Source organism: Euprymna scolopes, chromosome 38 (genome assembly GCF_053919585.1).
Source record: "Euprymna scolopes isolate OS-2025 chromosome 38, ASM5391958v1, whole genome shotgun sequence".
Lineage (NCBI taxonomy): Eukaryota > Metazoa > Mollusca > Cephalopoda > Sepiida > Sepiolidae > Euprymna > Euprymna scolopes.
The window spans coordinates 81244549-81262192 of NC_136519.1; the positions used below are offsets into that span (position 1 = coordinate 81244549).

The following is a 17644-nucleotide window of genomic DNA, read 5'->3' on the forward strand; positions in this document are numbered from 1 at the left end:
TTACCTCAAATAGCGGGTATACGCAAACAAACCAGCCACAATAAATGTTCTTAAAAACAATATAGAGGAGGAAATTAGGGCCATAAGCCCTGAAACATTAAGTGATGCCCAGCAGAGAGCACAAGAGTGTGAAAATGAAAATATGGACATTTGAGTAACATCATTTTTCATAACTAAAATTAGACCTTGTGAAAAACATACCCTAGATTAAGTTGTGTAAATAAAATTAGAATAAGTAGACTATGATATCTTACTATATCTCAAAAAAATCACGCAGAGGCTCATCTATCTACATATGAAAATTGGTAAGCATAACTTAAATATTGAGGGAGTTAATCAAATTAAAAATCCGTCAGCTTCTTTTGGTACACCCTGTATAAACAGCTATATGTCTATCTGTTGGTTGGTCTGTCTGTCTCCATATTTTCAAACTAAATCTCCTCCGAAACTAAAAGTCGCAGAGCGGCGCTAAGAACCTCAAATGGTTGCATTTTTTATGGGCCTTTCTTTTATGGGTTTTTATCCGGTTAGAATAATTTTTAAGGGTCAAAAATGGATCAAAATTGCAACAACAAAAAATCGTTATACATTTTGTACATTCATCTTAGTTTATTTTTAATTTACATTTTTAATCGGTTTATATGCGTGTCACGTTGGTACAATGGTAACGTCACCAGCTTTGAATGATACGGTTTCGATTCTAGCTGATGGCACGTAAATACTTTTTTGTTTCTACTTTTGAGATCACGACTCTATAATAGTAATATGTACGCAATCTGGACAAATTAAAATATCATATTAAGCGCCCTCCTCGCTATATATATATATATATATATATATATATATATATATATATATATATATATATATATATATATATATATATATAAATATATATATATATTTGTGGTCATCGACATACAGTCCTGTTTCGTTGTATCACAACTCATCAGTGCGGCTAGACTAGCATCTCTCCCAAGCCAAGGATTGAACCTAGAACCGCCGTGTTGACAGTCGACAGTTCTCCCACTCGACCATGGAATTGACTCGTCGGAATGTCTATTTAGATAGATACCCGCCACTACTTTTATAGTGCTCAAATCGCATGTTCGTAAACAAACAAACAACGAGCTTCGCATTTTCAGCCAATTAAGTAGCGGGTGAGATTATTTACGACAGTGCTCTACTCAAAGAGGGGGGCTTAAAATATATTTGTAGTCATCGACATATATATATATATATATATATATATATATATATATATATATATATATATATATGTCGATGACTACAAATATATTTTAACGTGACACCCTGCACTGAAGAATCCCGAAAGGATGAAACACTAGTGTCTGTAGGTATTTAATTATTATAGTAAAAAAATAATTATGACAGCCCCTTTAAGAAATTCGTTTCTTATCGTTGAGCACTTTCCGTTGAATTAAAAAGTCGGTCAATTTAGCTCTTATGCGTAGATCATCGTATAACGATTTGATCACTGTCTGTCTGACGTAATGAACATTTAAATTAAAATGTTTAAAATTCAACGCTATTTCACACGGTTAATAGTAGCCGAATGGATACGGCCTCCGCTAATCGAGCCAAAGATGTCTCGTGTCGCGGGGTTCGAATCGTTCGACTGGTAGTAATCGTGACACCCTGCACTGAAGAATCCCGAAAGGATGAAACACTAGTGTCTGTAGGTATTTAATTATTATAGTAAAAAAATAATTATGACAGCCCCTTTAAGAAATTCGTTTCTTATCGTTGAGCACTTTCCGTTGAATTAAAAAGTCGGTCAATTTAGCTCTTATGCGTAGATCATCTTATAACGATTTGATCACTGTCTGTCTGACGTAATGAACATTTAAATTAAAATGTTTAAAATTCAACGCTATTTCACACGGTTAATAGTAGCCGAATGGATACGGCCTCCGCTAATCGAGCCAGAGATGTCTCGTGTCGCGGGGTTCGAATCGTTCGACTGGTAGTAATCGTGACACCCTGCACTGAAGAATCCCGAAAGGATGTAACACTAGTGTCTGTAGGTATTTAATTATTATAGTAAAAAAAATAATTATATATATATATATATATATATATATATATATCCAGAACGAATTCCCCAGCCCGTTAATCAAGATGTCCCAATTTCTGTCAAACTAATTTTAGAGATCGGATCCTTGACTGACATGTGTATCATCGCCAGTGTTCCTCTTATGAATGGCGCCGGCAGTTTTTACTGAGAGGGTAGCCCTTTTGGAAGGTGGGTGTCGATCTTTATTTGAGTTACACGTTTGTTGTAATAAATAATATGAGTTGATGGAGAAAGTTAGATGTATAAATAACTTACCTGTTTATTGAGTATACAATGGAAGACGAAAATAAGTAAACCCTAGAAAAAAGAAAAAAGAAAAATGAGAGTGTGTTTCTCGGTGAAGAACCGGATAAAATCGACTGTTGCCAATGCAAATATATGTAAGTAGCCGGGAAAAAAAACCGAATCAAAATCAAAACGAGGCAGATTTTTAAAAACATCATCGTATGTTAATTTTTTTATGCAAAAAATTATTGAAAGAATTTTTACTAGCTAGACCCGTGGAAATTCCACGGTATTTGAACATTTTTAATTCACATTAGAAAAAAAAAATGAATAAAAAATAAAATAAAACAAATAACGACAAATTTAAAACAATTTTTAACAAATTCGTTTTTAAGCTTTTAAAGCTAAAAAGAATTAATTTTTAAAATTGAGAATTTTTTCAGTGAACATTCAACACACAATACATTGTTTTGTTTTTCTGAATACTTTTTTATATAAATTATAAAGTCAATTCAATTGCACATTTTTAAGATTAAAAATAAAAAAGAATCTATAATAAAAAACTTACAATCTCCTCTGAACATGACTTTTTTTTTAAATATAAAATAAAATAGCTAATTTGAAACCGTAAACAGACAGCCATGTTTTATTGTTCTGAAAATTTTTGGAGAGAAAATGGTTTTAATGGTTTTTGACTGATAAAGACCGACTAGGTAATTCATTTCTCATTAATTACTGTTTGTGATGATGATGATTTTTTTTTTGTGACGTCGGAACAATAAATTAATATTTAGATTTTTCCCAAGCAAATTTAACTTTTTTTTCTTTTGATAAATTTTTTTTTAATGAATAAAATTGTCGCAGTATCTGTTCACCGCTCCAATATTTATGTTGAAACATTACAAATTCAAGCGCCCTGTTTTTAAAAGCGTACGCGTTAGAGGTATATTTTTTTATTTTCCCGAAATTTACAGAAACAAAATAGAAAATGAAAAAATTAGACGCAAGGCCACTCAAAATTGGGGGATGGGGTTCTTTGGTCATCCCGTTACTGCACCTTTATTTGGTTTATGCTAATTTTAGCTAGAGTTCTAATTCACCATAATACCGCACATACCAGGGATCGTCTTACGTAAGATTCCAGAATTAAATCATTATTTATTTCTTTTTTTTATAAAAAAAAGTAATAACGTGTATATATATTATATGTGAAATTAAAATTTTGTAATAAAAGTAGTTTGATGAATATTTCATTAGCATGTGTTGAGGAAAAAGTCCAGAAAATAAACTAAAAATGTTAGTAGAGCCCGCCCAATCTCCTCTAGATGGTAGACCGCCTGCTGTTTTCTGGCTTGATGAGGGCCGAAAACGGGCAGGTCGATAGGGCTGAATTCTAAACGAGATCAAAGAAAAAATGGTGTGGGGGATTTGGAGATATATACAATGTTGCTCCAAGATGAGGTCAATTATTGCGGTGGGCAGGGGTAAAAAGAAAAATAGGGGCGTGGGCATCTTGGGGGTTACGCATCAGGGAATGCAGGGGCATTTATTCTGCTAGCTAAGGAACATTATCTAGACACAAGTTGTCTAGAGTCTGATAAGACTTGGAACCGTGCACGCCATGCTTGGGCAAGGAACACGAACTCCAACTTGGCTCCTCTACATAGGCACAGGCTATTTTTACCCATTTTCTGGTCACGGGATGTAATCTTCTAGTCACCCATTTTCTGATCACGGGATGTAATCTTCTAGTCACCCATTTTCTGGTCACGGGATGTAATCTTCTAGTCACCCATTTTCTGGTCACGGGATATAATCTTCTAGTCACCCATATTCTGGTTACGGGATGTAATCTTCTAGTAACCTATTTTCTGGTTACGGGATGTAATCTTCTAGTCACCCATTTTCTGATCACGGGATATAATCTTCTAGTCACCCATTTTCTGGTCACGGGATGTAATCTTCTAGTCACCCATTTTCTGGTCACGGGATATAATCTTCTAGTCACCCATTTTCTGGTCACGGGATATAATCTTCTAGTCACCCATATTCTGGTTACGGGATGTAATCTTCTAGTCACCTATTTTCTGGTTACGGGATGTAATCTTCTAGTCACCCATTTTCTGATCACGGGATATAATCTTCTAGTCACCCATTTTCTGGTCACGGGATGTAATCTTCTAGTCACCCATTTTCTGGTCACGGGATATAATCTTCTAGTCACCCATTTTCTGGTCACGGGATATAATCTTCTAGTCACCCATATTCTGGTTACGGGATGTAATCTTCTAGTCACCTATTTTCTGGTTACGGGATGTAATCTTCTAGTCACCCATATTCTGGTCATGGGATGTAATCTTCTAGTCACCCATTTTCTGGTCACGGGATGTAATCTTCTAGTCACCCATTTTCTGGTTACGGGATGTAATCTTCTAGTCACCCATTTTCTGGTTACGGGATGTAATCTTCTAGTCACCCATATTCTGGTCACGGGATGTAATCTTCTAGTCACCCATATTCTGGTCACGGGATGTAATCTTCTAGTCACCCATATTCTGGTCATGGGATGTAATCTTCTAGTCACCCATATTCTGGTCACGGGATGTAATATTCTAGTCACCCATTTTCTGGTCACGGGATGTAATCTTCTAGTCACCCATATTCTGGTCACGGGATGTAATCTTCTAGTCACCCATTTTCTGGTTACGGGATGTAATCTTCTAGTCACCCATATTCTGGTCACGGGATGTAATCTTCTAGTCACCACTTTTCTGGTTACGGGATGTAATCTTCTAGTCACCCATATTCTGGTCACGGGATGTAATCTTCTAGTCACCCATTTTCTGGTCACGGGATGTAATCTTCTAGTCACCCATCTTCTGGTCACGGGATGTAATCTTCTAGTCACCTATTTTCTCGTCACGGGATGTAATCTTCTAGTCACCTATTTTCTGGTCACGGGATGTAATCTTCTAGTCACCCATTTTCTGGTTACGGGATGTAATCTTCTAGTCACCAATCTTCTGGTCAGGCGATATAATCTTCTAGTCACCTATTTTCTGGTCACGGGATGTAATCTTCTGGTCACCTATTTTCTGATTACGGTATATAATCTTCTAGTCATCCATTTTTTGGTCACGAGATGTAATCTTTTCATATCATATCTGATCTTGACCTTCAGCTGGTGCTAAAAGGGATCAGATCCTGATCAGTAAAAGATTCAACCTCACGCTTATCATGCCGTTGCGACGTCCATATCACCATTCTTACTACAGCTAGGATCGCGAGAAATAGTATTTGTCTCTCTTTACAGATTGGCACTGTGGGTAATGTAGATGAGGCTGCTCGGTGCGATGCGGATCATTAGATCGCGTCCCCTAATCACCCTTGAAAATCCCCCAATGGAAGATTGTTCGTATATTTTCCTGGCAGTCAACAAAAAAGGGTAATTTCTAGGGTGTATTGGGGGCATGGTTTAACACCAACGCCTTTCATAAAGGTGTATTTTAATTTGTAATGTTGCGAAAAATTGAGCGGTGAACAGATACCGCGATAAACTAAAGAAGATAAAGAAACAACGATGTTCTACTATTTTTTTTTAGCTTCTTTTGGTACAGCTTTTGAATGGGACATCAGACTGGTAAGCTTAGTTGGTTTACGGTTAAAAATAATATATTTTTGTCCAGTTCAAATGCTATACAAGGGTTATCCATTAACGAAGAAGAATTTGTTCCAAAATCTCTGCATTTGACCATAGCTCAGAATCTTTAGCATAAATGGAAACATTCTTAATACTATTTGAAAGGAAAACATTAACGCTAAAATTTTCGACGTAAAAATGAAGAAAGAGTTTGATAATTTTGAAACTTCTGTTTTTTCTCATAATAAATACAAAATTGATATTAGTGCTTGTTGGGATAGCAAAAACAATGTTACTTACTTTATTGTCATGTTGAAAAGAGTAATATATCCCAAAATTACGAAAATTCATTGAATAGAGCAACTGCTATTGTGTTATCAGTAAAAAAGTATCGCTATAGGCTACACATGTTCGAAGTCATTATGGTGTAATCTAAAATATGCATTCAGAGTTACGTCCCCTGTGCATCAACTCTTCACCATTTACTTTATAATAACTAAGTAAAATACAATTTTACCCATTTTTCTGTAAAATTACTTTTAACTATAAATAACTTTCTATACGATGAATTTTCGTAATTTTTTAGATATATTACCATTTTCGACGTGTAATCTTTTTTTTTTGTTGCTTAAAACGTCATATTTAAAAAAAATGATCTGTCGACTATTGTTAAGTGTTGAGCAATTATGTTGAACAAAGATGGCGGTAGTAAATCAAATCGGCGAAGAATTATAGCAGTCACGATCTCGAGTGGTGAGTAATTTTCTAGAACAAAGATAGCGGCATTAGGTCGGCGAAGAATCCATATAGTCTTGATCAGCAATGGTTCAGTCGTTTCAAGACGGAGACTACCAGCGAATTGACTTGCATCCAAAATTCGATATTTTTATAATGAGGTTGGAGGCTTCTCATTGGTTGATTGTTCTAACCGTAGTTATAAATAAGATCGTCCAAATGTTGGTAGTCATACCCTTCATTCTAATTAAAAACATTTTAACAACTATATCCCAAGAAGCGCCTTAATTTCTTACTTCATAGAACAAGGGATATCTGTTCCCTTCACAAATATGACAACTTTTGACAGTCTGATAGTCATGGATAAATTCAACAAATACTTCTGCTTCCTCATAAAAATAAAACAGACTTAAAACTTACCTGCACAGAATTTAAAAGGGCAAAAAGGTACTGGAAAGTCAGGATTTGTTTATTGACAGAAAAAATTCCAAATAACCATGTCAATCCCAAGACAGGCAGAAGGACACATGCACCATGGAGGCCGGACCTAACAAGAAGGAGATAATAATAATAATAATAATATATATATATATATATATATATATATATATATATATATACATATATATATATACATATATATATATATATATATATATATATATATATATATATATATACATATATATATATATACATATATATATATATATACATATATATATGCATATATATACATATATATATATATACATATATATACATATATATATATGCATATATATATACATCTATATATACATATATATATACATATACATATATATATACATATATATATACATATATATATATATACATATATATATATATATATATATATATATATATATATATATATATGTGTGTGTGTGTGAATTTAAAATAAATGAGACAACCTAAGCTATAATCCCAAAATCTTTACAACAAATAGCGGTGCTTGGTAAAATAGACTCAACAGATCGTTTTTATTTTTAATATGTCGTTTTATGCAAAAACAATATTACGTACTTAATTGGCATGCCAAAAATAGTAGTATATCTAAAATGTACAATTAAGCACCCATTCCTCAGCAAAAAATAAATTAATAAATAAATATTTTTAATAGGCATATACACTAGTAGGGGTGAGGGCTAGGCATTTTTTAAAAAATACGTTCAAACTTGTTGGGATTTTCCCAACTATAGACGGTAACCAAAATAATGTGACGTCGACAAGAAGGAAGAAACACAACACAAGTGAAGTTCTTATAAGAAAACTTGTATTAATAGGAAAGAGAAGGAAGAAAGATTGTTTCTTTGCAAAAGCAGTCGCTTTTGTGGAACTTATCTATGAATCGTCCTTTTAACGTTGTTTGTTTCCTGTGCAGTTTGGCCGGGTTGAGGTAAAAAAAAAAAAAAAAGGGAAGCCTTGAATTCTTTGGTGCTGCAATTGCTGTTGAAACTTCTCCCACGTGTCCGGCGGAGAAGACTGAAAAACACGTGTTGTCTTCAGGGGGGGGGTCAACAAGCAAAAGAGGAAGAGAATCCGAAATAACCGTTCTCGAGGGGTTCGGAGGAATCTAAAAAGGGAGGTATGTGATTGGTTGTTTTTTCATCCAATCACAGGGCACCCCGTTAGTGACTCCTTAATAATTCCAATAAACTAACAAATAGCACTGTTGACTGGGTCTTTTCTTTTTTTTTTTTTTTTTTTGAGGGAATGGGTCTACTATTTATAACTATTGTTATGAAATAGGTAGAACAGAATAAATTATCGATCTATCGATCTAGCCATCTGTTCATCTCGATCTATCTATCTATCTAACTGGAGAGGTAGACAAGAGATTGATATGATGAATATTTAAAAAATTTGTCAAAATATAACAAAACTTGAGCATAGAGGAAGTTTACCGGAAGCTCTGGTCAGCTGATCGGATCTACGTGTATGTTAAGTGTGAGTCACGTGGTTAGGCTAGCTGGAGATCATCGAAGAGCTGGAACTTTGGTTTGAAGCAGAGTTGTTGGGCGTTACGGTTGTCTCTCCTCCCCTTTTGGGAGGGAGTGACGTGTCTCTCAATGTAGACTATTAAAACACAAGCAAAGAAACTTTCTATTCTTTTGTGCGGCATCCTCGAAGGTGAAATAAAAACTATTATAAAAACCAACCAGCGTTCTTGGAGTGAATGTGTTTCGTCCAAAAGGTTCCAGCCCCCCCCCCCCGAGAAAAAGACGAAGTTAGGATGGACCAGGTCCAGTAAGCAGAGAAGATAAAGGTATGTCGAAGATGCACATATGACACCCACACGCAGGCATATGAACATTAGACGATCACGAAACATAAAATAGGTTCAGAAAATGGAGAACCACTATAAGACATTTAGTGACACATTTAGGACACGTCACAAACAAACACGAAACGTACACACCCGTTTATATGGGTGCCGTTCATGTTAGATAACATGATTCCAACTCTTCGATGAGCTCCAGCTAACCTGATCACGTGACTCACACGTAACATACACGTAGATCCGATCAGCTGACCAGACCTTCCGGTAAACTTCTGTATGATCTCGCTTTGTTATATTTTGACAGGTTTTATAAATATTCATCATATCCATCTCTTGTCTATCTCTTCAGTTAGATAGATAGATAGATAGATAGATAGATAGATAGATAGATAGATTAGTAATATGACTCATTTTGGTGCCATTTTTGGTACACCATTATAGAACTCTATATCCTCACAAGAACGGTTCTAAAATATATTTTCAATCTATATTTACGACACAATTTTCCTACCTTGCCAAAATTTCCCATTCTCCTCGGCATCACTAGAATTCAAACGTTCCCAATGAATATCACTTTTTTTCTGTACAATTATCACAGTCTAGAACGGTTTCTATCGGAAGCAACATGGGAAAAAACAACTAATGGGTTCAGCATTGTTAAATATTGCTTCTTTAATATTTGTTTATTCTCTTTTTGTGTAGAGGGATCATTTTTATTTACGGAAAATTCGTATGCCAACATTTTCGTTCTGCCTCAGCAAATTTCTCTTTTAAGTGTTTGTGGGGGGAAGTGTTATTTCAGTTTTTCAATATTTATTTTAGGGAGTGGGCTCATTTTCTAAATTAATGACGATCGGATACCTCCAAAGCGCACCATATAATTTACTCTTATACGTAATATGATGTAATTCAATAAAGTTTGATATCGTAAACATTTATGCTGACGACAATACCATCTATGGCAATATTTCAAAGTCCATAAACAACCAAGTTTTCTTGGATTATCTCTCCTCTAGCATTGACCACGTTGTGCAATGGGGAAAGAGGTGGCTGGTTAATCTTAATGCATCTAAAACCAAGCTTCTATCTTTACATCATCAACGCTATGATCCCCGTCTAGCATCAGTTGAAATGGATAACTGTCGTCCTAGGGAGGCTCCATATTTTGACAAGCTTCTGGGTCGGACGTTTACTCCTGATCTGAGATGGAATGCGTACATCAAATCCGTTGCCAAGCTGCTGGAAAAATGGTGGGACCGTTCTACCGCTCCAGTAGATATTTCACTGCTGATGCATTAACTGTATAAGAGCCAAGTACGCCCAAGGATGGAGTACTGTTGCCACATCTGGGCAGGAGCTGCTAGAAGCAGCTTTTCCTGTCTTGACAGAGTTCAAGATAGACTTTGTAGCCTAGTGGGGGATGCCCTTTTCACTTCCCGCAAACCTCTTTCCCACAGAAGAGATATTGCGCACCTGTCTCTGCTTTATCGTTATTTTCATGGCAAGTACTCGTCTGAGCTCCAATCTATGCCCCACTATCCTGACTTTCACAAAAACTATTCGTCTATCTGAAACCACTATAAATAATTTCCCCCACTCTTTATCTGGGCCTAAACCTAAACGCAGATACCATGAACAAAGTTTCTTTCTTAGAACTGCATGCCTGTGGAACTCTGTTCCGTTTTCTTGCTTTCCAACTGACTACAATATGGTTGTCTTCAAGTCAAACGTGAACACGTTCTTGATGAGCCATCCCCTTAAGTAATCCAATTTACCCGATTCCCACTACTGACGATTACTACGACAGTTTCCCATTGACTACCGTGCACTCATCAACCCTTATCCTCGAGTGGCCTCTGGGCTTTGATAAGTGGTGACTCCTTTGTAAAAAAAAATCATCATACTTTTGTGCCATTCCAAATATAAAACCTAAAATAAATAATTTAAAAGAATGCGAGACTAACATCGTGTTTACATTATCGACGCCTTAAAATAATATTCTTATGTAGTGTCCACGTTTAATGCGCAGACAGACATGTGTTTTATAAATCTACAAAAATTCAACTAATGGTTAGATTTTCACAAAATTTTCGATTCTTATTTCGTTTTGAATTAATTTATATGTAAAATGCAATTTTCGAAAAATATGAGGAGAAATATTTTTTTTTTACATGTTAAAACTCATATTTCATTTTATGCAATCTGAATAAAATATATTACATTCCTTCGAAATTTGAACATTATATATGTTGAGGTGTGTCAGAAACTTCGTGAAAAATATTGAATAATTCGACCCCCTGTCTTTCCAAGCTAATAACTACTCAAAAAATGTAATTCAAACCCTAATTTTTTTTTCAATTAAAGGAACAAGGACCAAGGTTTCATTAAAAAAAAACAAAAAAAAAAACAAGCAAACAACGTGTTTTTTTTAGGTTTTAAACTTCGGATTTTTACAGGTAAATTTCTAAAAAAACACTTCTTTTTTGTTTGTTTTAAATTTGAATATATTATTTATTGATCTTTTGTTCAATTTGTGATATATAAAACTTTGGTGAGTAAATTAATTATTTACTTTTTAATAAACATTTCAAAATGGGGGGGGCGTGAATTAAAAAAAAAACGTTTGTCTAAAATATATTCGGTTTATTGGAAATAGCATAAAATTTCACATTGACCCTGAAAATATCCTAAAAATAGAATCAATAGAAAAATTTTGATAGATTTTTAAAGTTTAAAAATTGAAAAATACTGAACTCGTAAAATTCAATTAATTTCATTACTGTTTTTTTTTTTTTTTTTTTTTTAATATAAAAAAAATATTTCTATTACGTTTTATACAACTTTCTTAGTTTATTTTGGAAGTATAATCCATAAAGAAAATAAACAACCCACTTTTAAAAGAGAAATTACGAGTTTTTTTTTATATTTTATTATCAGTTTCGTGTTAGGGGTGTCAAAAATTCCTACAAAAATTCTGATACACCTAATGTTGAGTTTACATTTATCCTTTATGTTTACCATGGATTCGTATATAAAAAATATATAAATTCAATATTATAATGTTTGGGAAAAATATTGATATATAATATAATCTGTTTAATTGCAACGACAAAATATTTCTAGAAAATAATTATTCTTTAAAAGATTTAAATTTCATATGCTGAGATTACATTCATTATTTTGCATTTACCGTTAATTCAGATACTAAAATGTAAATAAATTCAATATTGTTTTGACACAAAATTTTTTTTGACATATAATATGTTGAATTGCAACGAAAAAGAAAAAATTATAAAAAACAATTGTTCTTTGCCTTTTTTCTGTTGTTCTTGGCCTTCGGGCCGGGATTAAAGTGTAGTATCTGTTCTGGCAGATACTGCAAGCAAAGACCATATGTGGGGCAACTCCACATATAAGACCTTGGTCAATGTAGGGGCAACCCTTCATACCAATTGTCACTATCCAGCTCCCCTAATCCCTGGGGAGCTGGTCCCCATTTCCCCTTCACTCCTCACATTAAAAATCGGCCTTGTGCCTAATTTGCTCGGTGGGGGAGCAAATAAATACACACTCCACATATAAGACCTTGGTCAATGTAGGGGAAACCCTTCATACCAATTGTCACTATCCAGCTCCCCTACTCCCTGGGGAGTTGGTCCCCAATTTCCCCTTCACTCCTCACATTAAATATCGGCCTTGTGCCTAATTTGCTCGGATGGGGAGCAAATAAATACCCTGTTGCTCTTGGCCTTCGGGCCGGGATCAAAGTGTAGTATCTGTTCTGCTGATGCTGCACTTAAGGTAATTTGTCCCAGTCAATGGAGGGGAAACTCTCTATACTGGGGCAATTATTATTTTTGGTAACCAGAGTGCCCCCTTTTTGCCTACTTTTAGGGGAGCTGGTTTTTACCCCACATTAAAAACGGCCCTGTGCCTAATTTACTTTGGTGGGGAAGCAAATAAATACATTAATGTCCATTCTTCCAAAAATGTTTCCTTTTGAACATAAAATTTTCAGTAAACGCTTCCTATTTTTTTTTTCAATTTTTAAACGTTACTTTCATGTTTCGTATTTTACGCTTTTGATCCATTCACAAATAAACAATGCCTATAAATAGCTTCGTAAAGTAGACACAAAATTATGACATGACAGATTCTATGGCGAGCAATTGAAGTCCTTACTGACTACTTCATAAAAATGAATACATTCATTTTTGCAAACAGAATACGTAATGGTGTTTTTTTTTCTCTCCTATATTACCACAGGCAGCACCGGGAAACGCGTCCTGCTAGTACACAATATAATCAATTGAATTGCCAAAAAAAAAAAGAAGAAATTTCGAAAATGATTAATTTTTAAAACAATTAAATTATTTAAATTCGATAATCCCGAACGATCAATTTTATACCTAGAATTTAGACTAATAACTTACAATTTTTATAAAAATATTTTCATCTATGCTCTTATAAATTTGTGTATTTTTTTGTGTGTTGATATTCATATTAAAAGCCCTTTTTCTGTTTATTTAAAAAGAAAATACAACTTTGTTATATATCGATCGTGGAATTGCATTTATTTGCAAAAGATCTAACTAATTTTCATAGTTAATTCCCTATTAGTTTTTTTTTCGGTTTTCTCATGGGATGATTATCTTTAGTTAATTATTACGTGTCATTATATCCATGCAGATATTCTATAGGATTTATACTTGCGTAATATTTGCGCAAAAAGGTTACAGTAAATACAAAGCTCTTTCTATATATATATTTATGTATGCATATATATATTTGTTTAAAAAGAAGTGCCTACCTTTTTCAGTTTTTGGTTTACAGACATGAAACTTAATATATAGGGTATTCAAACCTGTGCGAAATTTTATATTTGGGTTTTAGCAGGGGAAAATTGGTACAAAAGTATGAAAAACAAAATGAAATTTGTCGAGCGAAGGTCGAATGGCGGCATTACGAATGTGCATGCGTAACGTACTAACTATTGGTTCATGTTTTCATTTTTATCCTTGCTGCAAACATGCCTTCATAACTCAGTCCTTAACATCAGAGGAAAAAATAAATTGTAAGCTAAACGTTTTGGTTTCGATTCTTGGTGGTGCGCTTGAGTCTTATATATATATATATATATATATATATATATACACACACACACACACACACACACATATATATATATATATATATATATATATATATATATAACTATTTTCATCTGTAAATTATCGAAAACACCAATTAAGAAATATATTATTGTAAAAAATATGATTTCGATTTTTAACGGCTTTTCCCAAATATGGGAACCAATAACGAATGAATTATTTATATATTAGCGTAACTCAAAATATTAATACGTTAACCGTTTGAATTTGCATATTTATTGTATTTGTATATTTATTGTATGAGAAAAATATTAGCCCAGCGGACAAATAAACGCATAAATATTTTAAAAATGATAAATTTTTAATTTTTAAATAAATATAATACCTGTGTAAAAATAGTTGTGTATATCAAAACATTTTAAATTTTTAAATAAATATAATACCTGTGTAAAAATAGCTGTGTATGCCAAAACATTTTAAATTTTTACATAAATATAATACCTGTGTAAAAATAGCTGTGTATGCCAAAAAATTTAAAATTTTTAAATAAATATAATACCTGTGTAAAAATAGCTGTGTATGCCAAAACATTTAAAATTTTTAAATAAATATAATACCTGTGTAAAAATAGCTGTGTATGCCAAAAAATTTAAAATTTTTAAATAAATATAATACCTGTGTAAAAATAGCTGTGTATGCCAAAAAATTAAAAATTTTTAAACAAATATAATACCTGTGTAAAAATAGCTGTGTATGCCAAAAAATTAAAAATTTTTAAATAAATATAATACCTGTGTAAAAATAGCTGTGTATGCCAAAAAATTAAAAAAATTTAAATAAATATAATACCTGTGTAAAAATAGCTGTGTATGCCAAAAAATTAAAAAATTTTAAATAAATATAATACCTGTGTAAAAATAGCTGTGTATGCCAAAAAATTAAAAAATTTTAAATAAATATAATACCTGTGTAAAAATAGTTGTGTATATCAAAACATTTTAAATTTTTAAATAAATATAATACCTGTGTAAAAATAGCTGTGTATGCCAAAAAATTAAAAATTTTTAAATAAATATAATACCTGTGTAAAAATAGCTGTGTATGCCAAAAAATTAAAATTTTTTAAATAAATATAATACCTGTGTAAAAATAGCTGTGTATGCCAAAAAATTTAAAATTTTTAAATAAATATAATACCTGTGTAAAAATAGCTGTGTATGCCAAAAAATTAAAGATTTTTAAATAAATATAATACCTGTGTAAAAATAGCTGTGTATGCCAAAAAATTAAAAATTTTTAAATAAATATAATACCTGTGTAAAAATAGCTGCGTATGCCAAAAAATTTAAAATTTTTAATAAATATAATACCTGTGTAAAAATAGCTGTGTATGCCAAAAAATTAAAAAATTTTAAATAAATATAATACCTGTGTAAAAATAGCTGTGTATGCCAAAAAATTTAAAATTTTTAAATAAATATTATACCTGTGTAAAAATAGCTGTGTATGCCAAAAAATTTAAAATTTTTAAATAAATATAATACCTGTGTAAAAATAGCTGTGTATGCCAAAAAATTAAAAAATTTTTAAATAAATATAATACCTGTGTAAAAATAGCTGTGTATGCCAAAAAATTTAAAATTTTTAATAAATATAATACGTGTGTAAAAATAGCTGTGTATGCCAAAAAATTAAAATTTTTTAAATAAATATAATACCTGTCTAAAAATAGCTGTGTATGCCAAAAAATTTAAAATTTTTAAATAAATATAATACCTGTGTAAAAATAGCTGTGTATGCCAAAAAATTTAAAATTTTTAAATAAATATAATACCTGTGTAAAAATAGCTGTGTATGCCAAAAAATTAAAAAATTTTAAATAAATATAATACCTGTGTAAAAATAGCTGTGTATGCCAAAAAAGTAAAAAATTTTAAATAAATATAATACCTGTGTAAAAATAGCTGTGTATGCCAAAAAATTAAAAAAATTTAAATAAATATAATACCTGTGTAAAAATAGCTGTGTATGCCAAAAAATTAAAAAATTTTAAATAAATATAATACCTGTGTAAAAATAGCTGTGTATGCCAAAAAATTAAAAAATTTTAAATAAATATAATACCTGTGTAAAAATAGCTGTGTATGCCAAAAAATTAAAAAATTTTAAATAAATATAATACCTGTGTAAAAATAGCTGTGTATGCCAAAAAATTAAAAATTTTTAAATAAATATAATACCTGTGTAAAAATAGCTGTGTATGCCAAAAAATTTAAAATTTTTAAATAAATATAATACCTGTGTAAAAATAGCTGTGTATGCCAAAAAATTTAAAAATTTTAAATAAATATAATACCTGTGTAAAAATAGCTGTGTATGCCAAAAAAGTAAAAAATTTTAAATAAATATAATACCTGTGTAAAAATAGCTGTGTATGCCAAAACATTTAAAATTTTTAAATAAATATAATACCTGTGTAAAAATAGCTGTGTATGCCAAAAAATTTAAAATTTTTAAATAAATATAATACCTGTGTAAAAATAGCTGTGTATGCCAAAAAATTTAAAATTTTTAAATAAATATAATACCTGTGTAAAAATAGCTGTGTATGCCAAAAAATTTAAAATTTTTAAATAAATATAATACCTGTGTAAAAATAGCTGTGTATGCCAAAAAATTAAAAAATTTTAAATAAATATAATACCTGTGTAAAAATAGCTGTGTATGCCAAAAAATTTAAAATTTTTAATAAATATAATACCTGTGTAAAAATAGCTGTGTATGCCAAAAAATTAAAAATTTTTAAATAAATATAATACCTGTGTAAAAATAGCTGTGTATGCCAAAAAATTTAAAATTTTTAAATAAATATTATACCTGTGTAAAAATAGCTGTGTATGCCAAAAAATTTAAAATTTTTAAATAAATATAATACCTGTGTAAAAATAGCTGTGTATGCCAAAAAATTAAAAATTTTTAAATAAATATAATACCTGTCTAAAAATAGCTGTGTATGCCAAAAAATTTAAAATTTTTAATAAATATAATACGTGTGTAAAAATAGCTGTGTATGCCAAAAAATTAAAAATTTTTAAATAAATATAATACCTGTGTAAAAATAGCTGTGTATGCCAAAAAATTTAAAATTTTTAAATAAATATAATACCTGTGTAAAAATAGCTGTGTATGCCAAAAAATTTAAAATTTTTAAATAAATATAATACCTGTGTAAAAATAGCTGTGTATGCCAAAAAAATTAAAAAAATTTAAATAAATATAATACCTGTGTAAAAATAGCTGTGTATGCCAAAAAATTTAAAATTTTTAAATAAATATAATACCTGTCTAAAAATAGCTGTGTATGCCAAAAAATTTAAAATTTTTAAATAAATATAATACCTGTGTAAAAATAGCTGTGTATGCCAAAAAATTTAAAATTTTTAAATAAATATAATACCTGTGTAAAAATAGCTGTGTATGGCAAAAAATTTAAAATTTTTAAATAAATATAATACCTGTGTAAAAAT

General features: G+C 31.2%; 1 protein-coding gene across 1 annotated transcript in view; it reads right to left on the reverse strand.

Annotated features, from left to right (window-relative positions):
* LOC145263218 (uncharacterized) overlaps positions 1–17644 on the reverse strand; it is a 198280-nt gene that overhangs the window by 15531 nt on the left and 165105 nt on the right. The window contains exons 36-37 of the mRNA XM_080120302.1: positions 7119–7245; positions 2354–2395 (exon numbers count right to left, since the gene is read on the reverse strand). Of these exons, the coding sequence (XP_079976428.1) occupies positions 2354–2395; positions 7119–7245 (169 nt within the window). The remainder of the gene's footprint in view (positions 1–2353; positions 2396–7118; positions 7246–17644) is intronic.